The sequence below is a fragment of the Chlorocebus sabaeus genome, chromosome 21 (assembly GCF_047675955.1).
Source record: "Chlorocebus sabaeus isolate Y175 chromosome 21, mChlSab1.0.hap1, whole genome shotgun sequence".
Lineage (NCBI taxonomy): Eukaryota > Metazoa > Chordata > Mammalia > Primates > Cercopithecidae > Chlorocebus > Chlorocebus sabaeus.
Genome location: NC_132924.1, coordinates 65,738,558 through 65,755,189, shown reverse-complemented (window position 1 = coordinate 65,755,189; position 16,632 = coordinate 65,738,558). Strand labels below are relative to the sequence as shown.

Below are 16,632 nucleotides of genomic sequence, written 5' to 3'. Positions count from 1 at the left end.
GACCTGAAAATTCTTTTCTGAAACTGTCCTCCTCTGGTTTCACTATTAAGATTATGCTAGCCTGACAAAATAAGCAAAGAAATGTACCCACTTTTTTTTTTTTAACTTTTGAATAGTTTAAGGACAGGATTATGTGTCTATTTGGTAGGATTTACCTATAATGTCATCTATGTCATGTGGGCCTACTGTTTTTATTGTGGGAAGATTATTTAATAACTGATTAGATTTTCTTGATGGTCTGTGCCTATTTGATTTTCTGTCTCTTCCAGAGTCAGTTTTGGTAAGTTGATGTTTGATGTCTTCTAGGAATTTATTCATTTTACCAAAATTTAAATTTATGACCATAAAATTGTTCATAATGTTACTTTGTTAATGGTCTAATCTCTGCAGCATCTCTACTTAGGCCCCATTTTCCCATTGCTAATATTGTTTGTGTCTTTTTTTTTTTTTTTTTTGGCAGAACTTTAATCATTTCAAATTTTATTAATCTTAATGGATGTTTTCAAAGAACCAATTTCTAGATTAGTTTATCCTTTTGATTCTGGATTCCATTGATTTTGCTCTTGTGATTTGCTTCCTTCTACTTTCTTTAGATCTATTTTTAACCTTTTGTAATTGTAAAAGAGTTGACGGAAATTGAATTTATTGAATTTGATAGTTTATTCTTGGAACATTTAAGTGTCACTTTTTTTATCTCTTGCAACACCTTAAAAGTTTATATTTGATTTATTAATGAATTAGTGATATTTTAAAAGCATAGTATATCCATATGCATTTTATCAGAAATCCCTAAATCAAAGAAATGTAACCCATTTAGGCACGCGGAATAAAAGATGCTACAGAAATCATCTTTGAGATGTCAAAAGACGAAAGAAAAGATTTCTACAGGACTATAGCATGGGGTCTGAACCGGCCTTTGTTTGCAGTTTATAGAAGAGTGCTTCGCATGTATGATGACAGAAACCATGTGGGAAAGTATGAAAACTTGTAATGCTGCATGTTTTCATGTAATTAGGGGTAATATCTGAGGAACTGTCCATTTTTTAAAAAAATAGAATTATGGTCAAGGTATTAATTGAAGACAGCTATGAATTATTGTTAATATTTTTATCTTCCAGGTCCATGTTGTGAATATGGTGAAACCTTATTATTAAAGCCTCTTTTAGAAATTAGGATCTAATTCACTTTATATAGGTTAGATTTAAGACTTGGCTTACTTAATATGTCAAAGTCTGCTTTGTAGTAAAGTAACATAAAAAGTACAGTACTGATTAAAGATTTAAGAAGTGTGAAAATAACTTGAAATTTATTGGTAACATTTTTCCTATTTGTTTTTAGAATATAGCATTCCTAGGCCAGTGGCCCTTTTTTTTTTTTCTTTTTAAATCAGAATGGAAAAGAACTACATTTCTGAAAACAATGCATGGATTTCTGTTTTAGGTAGCATTTATGGGAAGGCATCATTAAGATTCTTCAAATGCAGTGATTGTATATTGTTACTGACATATTTTTAATTTCTCTTTGGAAATTTTAGGTGGCAGTAGTTTGGCTTATTAGGTACTGCTGAGCTAATGGTGGAGCTCTAGCTCTTCAGCAGCCTGCTAATGAAAATACATTTGAAAGCTGAAGAGGATTAAATTATGTTTTTGTGACAGTGGAAAAAGAGAAAAAATTGTAAATGAAGCATAAATGACTTGTTAACTATTCATAAACTTTCCATGCATTACAAATGGTTACAAAGTGAGCAGACTTTCATAGTTATTAAATGGACATTTTTTAAAAGAACATTACATTGGCTGTATTGAGTACTTGCCTACTGAAATAAAGAGCAAGAGTATGTCAGATGTCCATACCTGGGTAAAGGAAATAAAGATAATTTTAATTTTTTCAGTGCTTTGAGAGAATTTTCTGTAGACTTTTTTTGTTTTTAGATTTTCTTTTTAGCTCAAGTTTATAATGTCACCCATAAGTTTTTTTGGAATAGTTATGATTTGAGAGTGCCAAAATCTAAGTTTGAAATAAAGGAAGTGTTAGACAGCATAGGAGCGAATGTTTGTTTTAAATGTTGATTTTTTTTTCCTGGAGAAAATTATACAATCCTTACCTTTATTATAACTAAAAATATTTACTGTTTAAAAAAAATAAAAATAGAAGCATTTCTTTTCAACTTTTTTTTTTTTTTTTTGGAGACAGAGTCTCTGTCGCCCAGGCTGGAGTACAGTGGCATGATGATCTTGGCTCACAGGCGCCCGCCACCACGCCCAGCTAACTTTTCTATTTTTGGTAGAGATGGGGTTTTGCCATGTTGGCCAGGCTGGTCCCGAACTCCTTGCCTCAGGTGATCTGCCTGCCTTGGCCTCCCAAAGTGATGGGATTGTAGGCCTGAGCCACCACACCCTACCTATTCTCACCTTTTATTAGTCCACTTTAAAATGGGTTACTTTGAAAGTATTATCATATGCTAAGTGACTTAACATTCAGCTCCCTAAATGAAATTCTGATTTTTATTAAGGTTTTTAGCATTCATTGTTTTGATTGATTTTTTAAAAATTTCTCTGAATTTCTAGATATACACCTGAAGAAATTGAGAAGCTCAAGGAGTAAGTTTTAAAGTTTTTTTCATTCTATTTTTTTTTAAATGTCTTACGTCCTTAAAAGTTTTACTTTGAAAATTTCAAGAGGTTTTTGGCAGACTGGTATAATTGAATTCTCCTGTTAAGCATGATTGGCCTTAAAAAGATCACATCAAATCCATACTTGCACAAAATAACCATTCTCATAATGTATAAATCTGGTCTCCTGTTGCCATTCACCAGATGCTTCCTCAGACCACTAATAGGGGTTCCAGAAAAGATTAAGGGGCCATTTTTGGTGGCTGAAGACTAAATTTGGGGAATTTATATACCAGGATCAAAACCAGGGTTGTGCTACATGGCTCAGTTTAGAATGGTGACTTGGCAAATGTTTCAGTGAATATCTGGGCTGACTCAACTTTGCAAAGACTATTGAATCTCAGGAAATAGAATTTTGCTTTATTGAGTTAGGCCTTAACGTATAGTTTAATGAATTGTATGGATCATGAAAAAATTTGAAGGTAGATTCTGTTTATAATCTGTTAAAAGCCTGTGAAACTTTTTTAGATGTCTAAAGAAGAGTTTGTTGGGTATATGCTCAAAAGGGAAAGTCTGGGGCTTGCCTGGGAGATTGTGTCAGTAACCTGAGGGGAAATTGGTCTTTTTTGAACACATATCCAAGTTACTTATTTCTTCTCTGACCCAGGAAAAAGGCAATTGCTGCCTGTTTTTTTTTCACCCACAGACAACTGTGGACCCCAAAAAAAGGCCACACTTTCAAACTTTGGCTCTCAAAGTATTGCTGCCCACAACTTCCAAACCAGTCAAATGGGAAGAAGAAGAATGAAGAATAAATGATGAAATTAAAAGGGAGAAAACAATTGAACCAAATGCTGATTGGCAGACTCTTGTTTTAGGCTCCGGATAAAGCATGGCAATGACTGGGCAACAATAGGGGCGGCGCTAGGAAGAAGTGCATCTTCTGTCAAAGATCGGTGCCGACTGATGAAGGATACTTGCAACACAGGTACTGTGACTGCTCCTGGTAGCGTTTTCTTATCACCACTTAAGCCTCCTGCCCCTTAGGATATTGCCTTTTCTTTGTTCTGGGGGAGCGATTTAGATCATTCATCTTAGTTCAGAGTTTATTTTCTAGTCTTCCTTTTACTTGAGCTTATTAGATACATCAAACTAATCTTTTACTTTGTTTTTGTAAAAGGTAACATTGTCTTCAGGAACACAACATCACCTTAGTGTCAAAATGATTCGGATCTGACATGTTTCAGTTTTGTAGCAATTTCAATACTTCCCCAGTTGAGAAAGTATTTTGAAGACATACATGCAGCAAGTAATTTTAATTTAGGCCCATCTAACTGTTGAATTTACATTAGCAACAGCTAATCAGTGAGTGTTTATGAAAAACTTTAGTCACAGGTAAGTCCCAAATTAGGAAGAAGCTGTGTTCCAAAGATTTGTACATATTTTGCTTATTTTAAACTCAAACTATATTTTTCCATAGAAAAAATTTACGATTGGTGTTTCAGTCCCCTGGCAAGACCACAAATGCCTCTTAATGCATACAAATGTCCTAGTCATATTGTTAAACCTAATCTTTGCAACCAACAACGTATTTAGGCTCCGCCATTAACTGTCATTTAACCTTTCTGAGCCTCACTTCCCTCTGTAAAATAAAGAGATTAGAGTAGATGGTCTCATAGTGCCCATTTAGCCATAATGTTCTCTGAAGCATCCGTAATCCATGCCCACTGTTTCAATTAAAAAAAAAAAAAGTTCTGAAGTTTAGCTTTAGCTTCTAGGGCATATACATTTTGTCCTTAACCCCTTGCTCTACTAAAATGAAATCAGAACTGTTACCTGCAGAGCAGTGAGAACATACGTCCTACCAGCTTTGTCATTCTGTGACATGGCTAGTTTAATGAAAGAAGCAGGGCTGTAAGCTTTAGATTTAGAATAGGATCTCAGAGGTTCATGTAAGATGCTGTGAGTACAGAACCACTTTTGGTAACATAATTTGGAAGGACACAGTGGCATTTCCTGATTGCCAGCCTGAGGGATTGATAGATCTGCCTGCTTCCTTCTCATGTTGTGACATTCAGCTGCTGTTGAGGCCACGCCATGAAACAGCACAGTCTCAAAGTGGTCCCATCCTTTAACACCATGCTAGAATAGAAGAGTAGGACTTCATCTTGAATCCGTCCAGAGTATTCGTAACTGTGCTTAGCATATAATGAAAATTCAATAAACATTTGCTGGATGAATGGAATGCCGAAGCAAGCACAGTCTTTTTGAAATTTTCTAGAGGTTTTTAGCTAGTAATAACAAAACAGAAACAGGTAAAGAAGATGAAAAAAAATGGTTCTCTTTGTTCCCTGTGTTTCTGCTCTAGCTCCATAAGAAAAAGACTGAGAGGAACATTTGGGATTATCTATTAGTGGGTTTATGGGTTGAGAAAACACAGGAATAAAAATAAATATAAATACTTGTATCAGACTTTACTAATATTTCATCACAGTAGCTTGGAGTTGGGATAGTGGGGAAACAAGATGGTAGAAACCTAGTTTTTACTAAAATAGGTTGAGCCCATTATTTCCCTAGTGTCTCATCATTCATTCCTATAAGTAATTGCCTCTTGAACTTACTCTACTTTTGCAGACCAGGGAATCTTAGGTGAGAGTAAGAAAAAAAGCATGCCATTTCTTGTCTGTCAGCCATTGATGAAGGTCTTCCCACTTTACTGTTTATAAAGGACTTAGTGTAACTTGAGAATACATTCTTCTTTGTAGTTACGTTTTGGGTGGTTTTTCTTTTCATAATTGGTGAGTGCTTTCCATAGGATTCTTCAGTTTCTTTTCTACTGAGACCCTCTCTGGGCTAGTAAAATGAAACTGTCTTAGTGGGTATATATGGTTTTCCACCAGAGGGTCATTCAGAAACAAACTCTTAGTACTACTGCATACTTCCCATCGGTCCTTGTAAATACAGGGCTGAATCAGATTTGTAAAAGAAGTTAGCAGTGGTAGTCTGGATGATTTCCTTCTTTCAGGGAAGTGGACAGAAGAAGAAGAAAAGAGACTCGCAGAAGTGGTTCATGAGTTGACAAGCACTGAGCCAGGTGACATAGTCACACAGGGTGTATCTTGGGCAGCTGTGGCTGAACGAGTGGGTACCCGCTCAGAAAAGCAATGTCGTTCTAAATGGCTCAACTACCTGAATTGGAAACAGAGTGGAGGTACCGAATGGACCAAGGAAGATGAAATCAATCTCATCCTCAGGTTTGTGTCCTGAATCTTGTAATGACAGAAACAACTTAATTGCTGTGGATGTCTTGATAGACTTTCCTCTCGGTTTCCCTAGATGCCTAGTGTCTGAAAAGTATCCTTTCCATAGAGCACTACTGTTTAACATCTTAAGTATTCCATATTGAGCTCTTTTTTTGTTTTGTTTTGTGTTCCTTTTCTTTTAGTGGATTTAGTGCTCGTGCAAAGTACCAGATTGAAGGCGTGGAGACTGAAGTCCTCTCTATATCCACAGAACAGGTATGGCACAGGCAGAGGCAGTGCAGCTTTTCCACTGTCCCACCAATGTGCCTCAGTCCTATAAGGGGAACACGTTTAGGATAAGATGGCTGTTCAGTCTCCATGCCCTTCAATTCTTGGCTACTGTGCTAAGATTTCCAAGAAGGGGGCCCAGTCTGTAGTTACCTCCACACCTTCAAAGTAGACCAAATCAAACACATCCGTTTCATACAAATTCGAAAAATCTTTAAGATATCATAATCCCAGCTTTTTTAAAAAAGTAGTTGGTTTAACCATTAAGACTCATTAACTAAAATAAAATGGGCAAAAATACTAGCAAGAAATAGCAAGAAATTGTTTAAGACTCTGAAGTAATAGAGACTGTCACCATGGCTACTCCCTACTGAAAATGAAATCACAACAAAGCTAGAAAATGAATAGATTTTTTTTAAACCTCAAATTTTGTTGTACTAGTGTGTTGGTTTTTGATTGCAGCTACTGTTTTTGTGTTATTTTGTTTTGGATTTTGTGGGGGTTTTTGTTTATTTTTTAGACTGGATTGTTTTTTTTTTTTCTTCAACTAGTCATCTTTATAAATAGCTCATTTCTAAATATTTTTGCTTAACAGTGGAAACACTCAGATCCAGGAAATAAATGACTTAGTAAATGCCACACTATGAATCATTGCAGAACACTGTACAACTAAATCTGTTCTTATTCTAACCTTTACCATACTCCTTTTCCTTCACAGTGCCTCACCTGGTTCTAACCATTTATGGTTTAGCCCATTGGTTGTACCTTTAACTAAAGGCTGTTGCTGTTGGTATTTCTTAGCTGTTAGCTCTGAAAGCAGATCTGCACTCCTGGAATCCTTTCCCGTGCAACTTAACAATAGCATCTCATTGGCATAACCTGCCATTCCCTTTATTTGCCAGCGTAATCACCTGTAGTCAGAGGAGGGGTTCTTATAGAGAAATTAATGTAATGTCTAACAGATGCTTATTTTGTAACTGTAGGATAGCAGAACTTGATGTAGCTGATGAAAATGACATTAACTGGGATCTGTTAGCTGAGGGATGGAGTAGTGTCCGTTCACCACAATGGCTACGAAGTAAATGGTGGACCATCAAAAGGCAAATTGCAAACCATAAGGATGTTTCGTTCCCTGGTAATGTATTACTTGCTTTTTAAGCTCTTCCCCTTTTCTTGCCATATTTACTCCTTAGGAGTGAGAGGTTAGAAGTTCTCTGCCCCAGCTAAAGAGAGATCATAGCAGATTTCTACTTACACTTCTGCCCTGTTTCTCTCAACAATTGTTTTCTTCCCCAGAGAAGAATTACTACTGTTTGTAATTCCTAAAGCCCCTAAAATGAAAATGGACACACTTATACTCATTCTTGTTCTTCTATGTAAACTATCAGGAGGAAATAAAATCTGCATATACAGTCATGCCACATAACGATTTAATTTTTATGTTTTTAGAGACAGGGTCTAGCTCTTACCCAGGCTGACGTGCAGTGGTGTGATCATAGCTCACTGTAACCTCAAACCTGTGGACTCAAGTGATCCTCCCACCTCAGCCTCCTGAATAGCTATGATTATAGGCACATGCCACCATGCCCAGCTAATTTTTTTTTTTTGTAGAGATGCGGTCTTCCCATGTTACCCAGGTTGGTCTCCAACTCCTGGGCTCAAGTGATCTTCCCAGCTTGGCTTCCCAATGTGCTGGGATTACCTGCATGAACCAGCATAGCTGGCCACTTATAACCTTTCAGTCAACAACAGATGTCATACATAGTATTGGTCTCACAATATTAAAATACTGTATTTTTACTTTTTTTCGATGTTTAGATACACAAAGATTTACCATTGTGTTACAATTGCCTACAGTATTTGGTACAGTAACATGCTGTAAGGGTTTGTAGCCTAGGAGCAATAGACTATATAGGTCCTTTAGCCTAGGTGTGTACTAGGCTGTACCATCTAGGTTTGTGTAAGTACACTGTGATGATTCCATGACAGAATCACCTAATGGCTCATTTCTCAGAACGTATCCCCATCCTTAAGTGATTGATGACTATATTTTTATTTTATACAAAGATATACTTCTGAAAACCTAAGTTTAAGTCAACTTTTGTGAGTTGTGTAATTTCAGATATCTTAACTAGGCGTGTTAGAGAAATTCTGTTATAATTTTGTAGAACAAAGGCTCTGTAATTTTCTAATTTTATTTATTATGTAAATCTAGGTATCTTAAATTGGGTTTGCTTAAAGTGAAGCATAGCATACTTTTCGTTGCCTGTTTTGCATTTAGGTACTAAATTGAGTTGTGCGGTCTGTTTAATTTAGGTTATTAAATGTATTCCCCTTATTATAACACTCTTAACTTCCATTGTTCCAAAAAGGAAAATTTAATGCTGAGGAACTTTGGCTTGATGAAAATGTGGTTTTTAAAAATTAAATACCCAGGTATAGGTCAGGTATGGTGGCTCATGCCTATAATCCCAGTACTGTGGGAGGCTGAGGCAGGAGGATCACTTGAGGCTGGAAGTTTGAGACCAACCTGGGCAGCATAGCAAGACCCCATTACTACAGAAAAATAAAAACCAATTAGCCAGGCATGGTGGGCATGTGCTTGTAGTCCAGCTATTGGGAAGCAACAGCCTGAGGCAGGAGGATGGCTTGAGCCCAGGGGTTCGAGGCTGCAATGAGCTGTGATCATGCCACTCCAGCCTGAGCAACAGAGCAAGACCTTGTCTTAAAAAAAAAAAAAAATCCAGTTACAGAGAATAAACGTATTTTATGAATAGAGCAAAACAAAGTCTAGAATTGGCTTCCCTGTGCAGGAATACCATATTACTGTTTGGAAAAGATCACTTGCTACCTCTAGACCAACAGTCAAGGGCCCTTCAGCTCTGGGGGGAAAAATACACACTATTCGTTTAAAAAATGAAAATAAGCTGTTTAGCATTGCCAGTATTCTTCCTAAATAATAATTCTATCAAGACACCCTAGGAATAGAAAATGTTCGTTTTCATGTTCTTTGTAATGTCTACCTTTTTATTTTTTTTAACATTATACATCTTAGATGGCAAGAATAACAATATTAAGAATTAAAATGTTACGATGGATAATGTTTATAAAAATCTCAGGATATGTTGTTTTTTAAAATGTCTTATTTTTATAAGCTCTCACATCCAGTGTGCAATTATTTATTCCAAATACTTTCCCTCCTTACCTCCCCCCACCTCCCTTGCTGCTTAGATGGTGGTCTGTCGGAGAATCAATGTTCTTTTTGTCTACCCATCTCCCTTCAGTCTTAATAAAAGGTCTTAAACAGTTACATGAGAACCAAAAAAACAACCCAACGCTTTTGGAGAATAAATCAGGATCTGGAGTTCCAAACAGTAATACCAATTCCAGTGTACAGCATGTTCAGATAAGAGTTGCCCGCTTGGAAGATAATACAGCCATCTCTTCTAGCCCCATGGCAGCCTTGCAGATTCCAGTCCAGATCACCCATGTTTGTAAGTGTTTGATCTTCAAGATTCCCGCTATTTGATCTATATGATTTGGTTAATGGTTCTGATGTTTTTTGGTCTTCTAGAATGTTAATAGAAATTTACCCAAGTAGGTGAACTGAAGGACATCCAAAAATGTTTTGTTCAGTTAATATTTGCACACTGAATGTGTGACAGGAATGTGTGACAGGAATGTGTGACAGGAAGGATGTATAGGCAGTTGCCCAACCATTATAAACCATTTGAAACCATCTTAATTTCTAGATTTTGTAATTAATGACTTAATAGAAATTATTAAAAATAGAAATTAGAATGAATGATAGAAAATAGCCAAAAAGCAGTCAAGCAAAGAAATAGAATTTACCAACTGGTGTGTCATGTGTAGTAATTTCACCAGAAGACATATCAATTGGGGATTGATTTGAGGTCGTTTGGTAAAGAAGTGAGTTTTGGCAAGGTTGAGAATGATTTTCTTCAGGGAGTAAAGGGCCAGTTTCCTATGGGCAACTGTTTTTTGACAGTTTTGTGCTTAATGAGATTATGGAAACCTAGCCGTTGTTAGAGTGAGAACTTTTTTTTTCTTTAGATCTAAGTCAAATTGATCTTTATCCCTTCCTGTCAGTCTCGAATTATAGTGACAAAAAAAAAGGAATGAGGATGAAATTCTCAGAACCATATTCTTCACTCGTCTTTTTTGTTTTTCGTCTACATGATGCTATCTGCATTTGAAAAGATACCCAAGAGTATTCCAATCATTATGTTATTCTCAACCAGGTGATTTATTGGCATTTTGAGCGACAGGTTTTTGCAGACTCCTTCACATTGCAGGATATTCGGTGTCCTTTGATCTTGCCCACAGAATGTTAGTAGTATATGCCAGTCATCATGAGAAACAGAAACACCCTGCATATTTCTAAATGTACCATTATGATTCCCTGGTTGAGAATCACAGAATCATATATTGGTGTTTAACACCATGTATCTATGTGCATTGACTGTCAAAGTTACCTTAGAGACATTTAAACTAATCATACCTTATTCTTAAAGTCCTAATCTGAATTTGGTTATCTATCAGTGTAATCAAGAATGAAGGATTTCTTTTTGTTTTTGTTTCAGTCTGAGGATTGCAAAGCAACTGAAATTACTAGTCCAAGTAAATATGAGAGTTGCTATTGGTTATAAATTGATTGGGCGTGTTAGTTTTTCTTGGCTATTGAGTTGACAGTACCCATTGGGAAGACAAACTTTTTTTTTTTTTTTTTTGGAGACGGAGTCTCGCTCTGTCACCCAGGCTGGAGTGCAGTGGCCGGATCTCAGCTCACTGCAAGCTCCGCCTCCTGGGTTTTCGCCATTCTCCTGCCTCAGCCTCCCGAGTAGCTGGGACTATAGGCGCCCGCCACCTCGCCCGGCTATTTTTTTTTGTATTTTTTAGTAGAGACGGGGTTTCACTGTGTTAGCCAGGATGGTCTCGATCTCCTGACCTCGTGATCCACCCGTCCCGGCCTCCCAAAGTGCTGGGATTACAGGCTTGAGCCACCGCGCCCGGCCGACATTTTATAAATGATACCTTAATATTGATAGCAGCATTTTAAAATAGTATTTAGAATTTTCTCAAGTGTTCTACAATCCACCTATTACTTGTAGCATTCTAACTAAAATCTCGTTTTCGTTTTTTAGGTTAGGGAACAGGGATCAGCAAATTGCTTTATGTAATGAGCCAGAGACAGTAAATATTTTAGGCTTTGCAGGCTACATAGGTTTCTGAGGGATAGTCTTTGTTTTGCTTTTAAACAACCCTTTGAAAATGTAAAAACCATATTAGCCTTAGGCTACATTTGTCCCTGATAGTAGTTTGCTAACATTGATTTAGCTTATCTGGAACCCCTTCAAATTATTATAGCTATGATCTCAAGGATCCATCAAATAGTAAGATGAATAATATGAATCAAGTGCATTTCTGTTGGTAAGGGCATTAGATTCCTTTTAAATAGCTGAGAAGTGTTATAGTCAGAATTTAATAAACATTACACATTAAAAGTCAATTCCAAGCCATATTTCACATAATTTGCCTATAGGTATGACTGCAAGCACCAAAAAAGATGACATTGCTAGTATGTTCTATTTAACCTTGAGCAGATGTTGATCAAGTCTGATCCTCAGTTGACACACATGTAAAAAGATTATACTGTCTGATCTTTATTCAGTCTCCCAAATGTGGTCTTCTGAAATAATGCTGTCTTAACATTTATTTGTGTTTAAAAGCACTTTATGCTTTATGAGGTTTATGCTTTTAACTGTATGAGGTAGGCAGGACAGGTAAAAATATCTGAACATTAGTTTATAAAGTAAGTTATTTACTCAGGTTTATATTGCTAGGAAGTGATTAAAGCCTAGTATTTTTGGACTACCAGTCCAGACATCCATACTGCTCACCCAGATGTACAAGAAAATTAGTTTTTACCAAGTTCCTGTCTTTTTGCAGGTTGGTCTTATAGTGTGTTCCTCTTAACTTCCTACCATTAGAAACATTAAATCATGTATACCAAGGGTTAGCAAACCTTTTCTGTAAAGGAAGAGATATAGTAAATATTTTAGGCTTTATTGACCTTCTGGTGTCTGTTACAGGTACTCAACTCTGTTGTAGTACTAAAGTAACCACAGAAAATATATAAACCAATAGGTGTGGCTGTGTTCCAGTAAACTGTATTTACAAAAACTGGCAATCAGCTGGATTTGTTTGTGGACCATAGTTAGCCCACCCCTGTACTATATGCCATCCTTGACAAATTGAATTCATTATCTCTCATAAGAAATGTAAGTGACTTCAGGTCTACAGGCAAATTATTCAATATTAAATTGCCTTTATGATAATTGAGTACACTAGAGAAACTTAAATTTACAAAACATTTATTGTTGTCCTTATTACCACAGCTTCAACAGACTCTCCTGCTGCTACCGTTGACTCAGAAACAATAACACTAAACAGTGGAACACTACAGACATTTGAGATTCTTCCAGTGAGTAACGCTTCATATATATTGGCCATTTTTATGCATGAGAAAGATCAATTGGTATCACTTTTATAAATCATATAAGCAAATGAAATACAAAAGTCAGAGGCCAAATGAATGCTAGACTAAATCGGACTTCCACTTTTATTATTTTAATCAGCTTTTCTCTCATCTGTATATAAACCAAAATGTTATATATATGAAAATGACAGTGCTAATAAGTATATACATACTGTGGACTTGTACTGAGTTATAATTTATAACCAAAAAGTTCATATTGGTTATTTGAGAAAGTTTGTGGACAAACTAATCATGAGCAATTTAACAACATTCATTCAGTAAACACTGTACTAGCCACTGGGGATACAAAATTTCAAAGTCCCAGTGCTAAGTGGTTTAGCTGCTTTAGAAAGGTAGCTTTAGCTGCTTTGGAAAGGTAGCTGGCTTTTAGCTTCTGAAGAGGTTAAGCAGAGTTATCAAAGGATCCACCTAAGAGAAATGAAAATATCTGTCCAATAAAAACTTGTACATGAATGTTCATGGCATTAAACAACCAAAATGTCTAGCAACAGAAAAATGGATAAAATGTACGATTGCCATGCAAATATTACTCAGCAACGAAATACTGAAACACAGTACAACACAGATGAACCTTGAAAAATAAGCTAAGTGAAAGAAACCAGACAACACAAGATACCACATAGTACTTGGCTCCCCTTTATTTGAAATGTCCAAAATAGGCAAATTTGTAGATCGAAAAGTAGATCAGTGGTTTCCTGCAGCTGAAAGTGTAGGTTGAAAGTGGAGCATGACTGAATGCCCTTTCTAAAACAAACCTATAATTCATATTTCCTTAAGAAAAATTTTATTAAATAAAGTTTTACTGTGAAGAACACAGGGTTATTAGTGCAAGAGTTTATTCATCCTCTCCCCAGCCAAATCCCAAGAGGATGGCCACCTTTGGAACTTTTACTGGCAGCTTACTTAACCTAAGTCAGTCTCCTAATCCAGTGGTCTCTGAAATGGGGATGTGTAAGATAACCATTTGACACAGGTAGAAAACTTTCACTTTTTTAAGCCCATTCCCCTGGTAAACAATATATATACACACCTACATATCTGAGGTATGTGTGTTCAGGTTTTTAACTTATGGGGTCACCATATTTAGGCTTTCCCTTATTAACAGGATAATAGTACTCCAGCTTCAAAAAATTGTAAAAATTAAATGTAGTTAAATATATTAAATAAAACATATATACGCATGTAAAGTATTTAAAATAATGCCTCACCATATGTGATTAATATAGAAAAGAAATTGAGTCCTCACAGAGTTCCAGGCACTTTCATAATCATTTCTAATCCCAAACACTTTCCATGAGAAGTAGCTACCATCTCCACTTTGGCAATAAGGAAAACTATATTTGGGGATTTAGTACCCAGGAGAGTTGTTTTAGCTCAGTCCACAAGACTGAAAAACAGGCTACGTGATTTTAATCCCCAGACCTATTTTAAGTGCAAATACTTTTTTAGAATATCAAGATAAACCTAAATCACATTTTTTATATAGAAGCTTATGGTCGTGAAAAGTTTATTGGTCAATAATTTCATTATACTTCCTTTAAAAATTTCAAAAGAAAATGTATTATTTAATAGTTAACTAGCTTTTTCAGATAAACATCTTTTTCCTTCAGCAAAACATTGCTAATTACTGTTTTACAGAAAGGGACAGGGTACAGAAAAATTTCCTAAAAGTATATGGTGAAAAACTGTTCAAGTAAACACTGCTGTTGTGCCTTTTTTTTTTTTTTTTAAACTGGGGGACTGCCAGTTTTTACGTGCTACAAAGAAAGGAAAAAGAGGGGTGATTGGGTGTCGTGGGTTACTGCACTGGAAACAGTGGCTCATACAACTGTCTTGGTGCCCTGAAACAAAGCTGAGACCAGACCATAGAAGTACACAGGAGCAAAGAGCAGCCTCTTAAACCTTCAGGCTAGGTAATGACTTGAGACAATTATGCCCTACATTGTATTACTTGTTCGTAGCTTCACAATGGGTAAGTACATTTGTGTCTAGTAAACTAAACTCAGTCCCGGTTTTTGTATATAAAAGTAGACTTAATCATTGTTAAATTATCTTATTTTTCTTTTTCCTTTAGTCTTTCCATCTACAGCCCACTGGCACTCCAGGCACCTACCTACTTCAAACAAGCTCAAGCCAAGGCCTTCCCCTAACTCTGACTGCTAGTCCCACAGTAACCCTGACAGCTGCTGCTCCTGCTTCTCCTGAACAGATCATTGTTCATGCTTTATCCGTATGTTACATAAATTACTTGATTTTTGAGCACCTGCTATAGACCAGGATTAGTTGATAAGGACCAAAATATAAGGTAGTTATCTAAACAGTTCTTCCCACTGCTGCTATTCCAGGCACAGTGTTATACACCATCACTCTGCCTTCACTGGAGTGTATGTTTCATCCCTTCTCTTTATGTAAGATGGCTATACATTAGAATAGGGACATTAGGAGAGCAAAGGCCCTAGCAAGTAAAGGACAAGGGCTGTAGAAAAATAGTGATAAAAGTATTTTACAGTTCCAGAGGTAAGAGATGGGGGAGACAGTGAGGTACCCCCATAAATGTCATTTGATTTACAACTTTAACAGGTTCTTTAATGTTTTATAGCCAGAACATTTGTTGAACACAAGTGATAATGTTACAGTGCAGTGTCACACACCAAGAGTCATCATTCAGACTGTTGCCACAGAGGACATCACTTCTTCCATATCCCAAGCAGAACTGACAGTAGATAGTGATATTCAGTCATCTGATTTTCCTGAGCCTCCAGATGCCCTAGAAGCAGACACTTTCCCAGATGAAATTCATCACCCTAAGATGACGGTGGAGCCATCATTTAATGATGCTCATGTATCCAAATTCAGTGACCAAAATAGCACAGAACTGATGAATAGTGTTATGGTCAGAACAGAAGAAGAAATTTCTGACACCGACCTTAAACAAGAGGAATCACCCTCTGATTTAGCCAGTGCTTATGTTACCGAGGTAAGTTGTACTTAAAGAACAACTCAGTGGGTTCTTGCCTTGAGCCTCAAACCTGCAGTTTGGGAAACTTTTTTCTTTAGACTCATGAAATTAAGCTCAAACCCCTACCTCAGACCTCACAGTGTTGTTGCTGGCAGAAATAGGCAGGTAGAGATCTGTGGCAGTCAGGAAGAATAAGAAAACCATGTTCTATCTTACTATAGTTCCTCACTAAAACTTTTCCCTCTCTAGCTACAACATTGAGAAATGTTTGTCAGAACCCATAGAAGCATTTTCTTGAGAGTGGTTAGTAATATCATCCTACACTGTAACAGCATTGTTTCTTCTATTATATTCAGCTGACCTATAACTGACCCAGTCCTTGTAAGTTCCTTTTTGTTAAAGGTATGATCATGAGGTCATCTTTTGTCCCTGTGAGACCTTAACTTTTTATTTTATATTCTGATTTTTAAATGGGTCATGTTTAAGTCTGTTTAACCTATACATGGGATTTTAAGGAAGACTAGTAAGGAATATGAGTCAATCTCTCTTTTTTTTTAATGTTATTTAGGGTTTAGAGTCTCCCACTATAGAAGAACAAGTTGATCAAACAATTGATGATGAAACAATACTTATCGTTCCTTCACCACATGGCTTTATCCAGACATCTGATGTTATAGATACTGAATCTGTCTTGCCTTTGACAACACTAACAGGTATTGTAATATAATACTATGTGCCTGATAAATTTTAGGTGGAAAAATCAGACATTTAATTCAGTTGTTTCAGTCTTTAAATTTTAGGTGGAAAAATCAGACATTTAATTCAGTTGTTTCAGTCTTTCTTGATCCAATAAGCTACTAGTCTTAAGTTCTACACCGTGGTAGAATACCTTAAATTCTTGACGTGGACTAGAGAATAAATACATACATTTAAAACTAACTGGATACTCAT

The 16,632-nt window shown here is 36.3% G+C and overlaps 1 protein-coding gene across 7 annotated transcripts in view; it reads left to right on the top strand.

Moving 5' to 3' along the window:
* The window catches only part of DMTF1 (cyclin D binding myb like transcription factor 1), a 44,604-nt gene that overhangs the window by 26,671 nt on the left and 1,301 nt on the right, over positions 1 to 16,632 (top strand). For all 7 annotated transcript variants that reach the window (XM_007982311.3, XM_038004561.2, XM_073009160.1 and 4 more), the window contains 10 exons: positions 818 to 975; positions 2,568 to 2,600; positions 3,491 to 3,600; positions 5,638 to 5,866; positions 7,126 to 7,277; positions 9,427 to 9,636; positions 12,562 to 12,647; positions 14,797 to 14,952; positions 15,322 to 15,699; positions 16,250 to 16,394. In XM_007982311.3, coding sequence (XP_007980502.1) covers positions 818 to 975; positions 2,568 to 2,600; positions 3,491 to 3,600; positions 5,638 to 5,866; positions 7,126 to 7,277; positions 9,427 to 9,636; positions 12,562 to 12,647; positions 14,797 to 14,952; positions 15,322 to 15,699; positions 16,250 to 16,394 — 1,657 coding nt within the window. The remainder of the gene's footprint in view (positions 1 to 817; positions 976 to 2,567; positions 2,601 to 3,490; positions 3,601 to 5,637; positions 5,867 to 7,125; positions 7,278 to 9,426; positions 9,637 to 12,561; positions 12,648 to 14,796; positions 14,953 to 15,321; positions 15,700 to 16,249; positions 16,395 to 16,632) is intronic.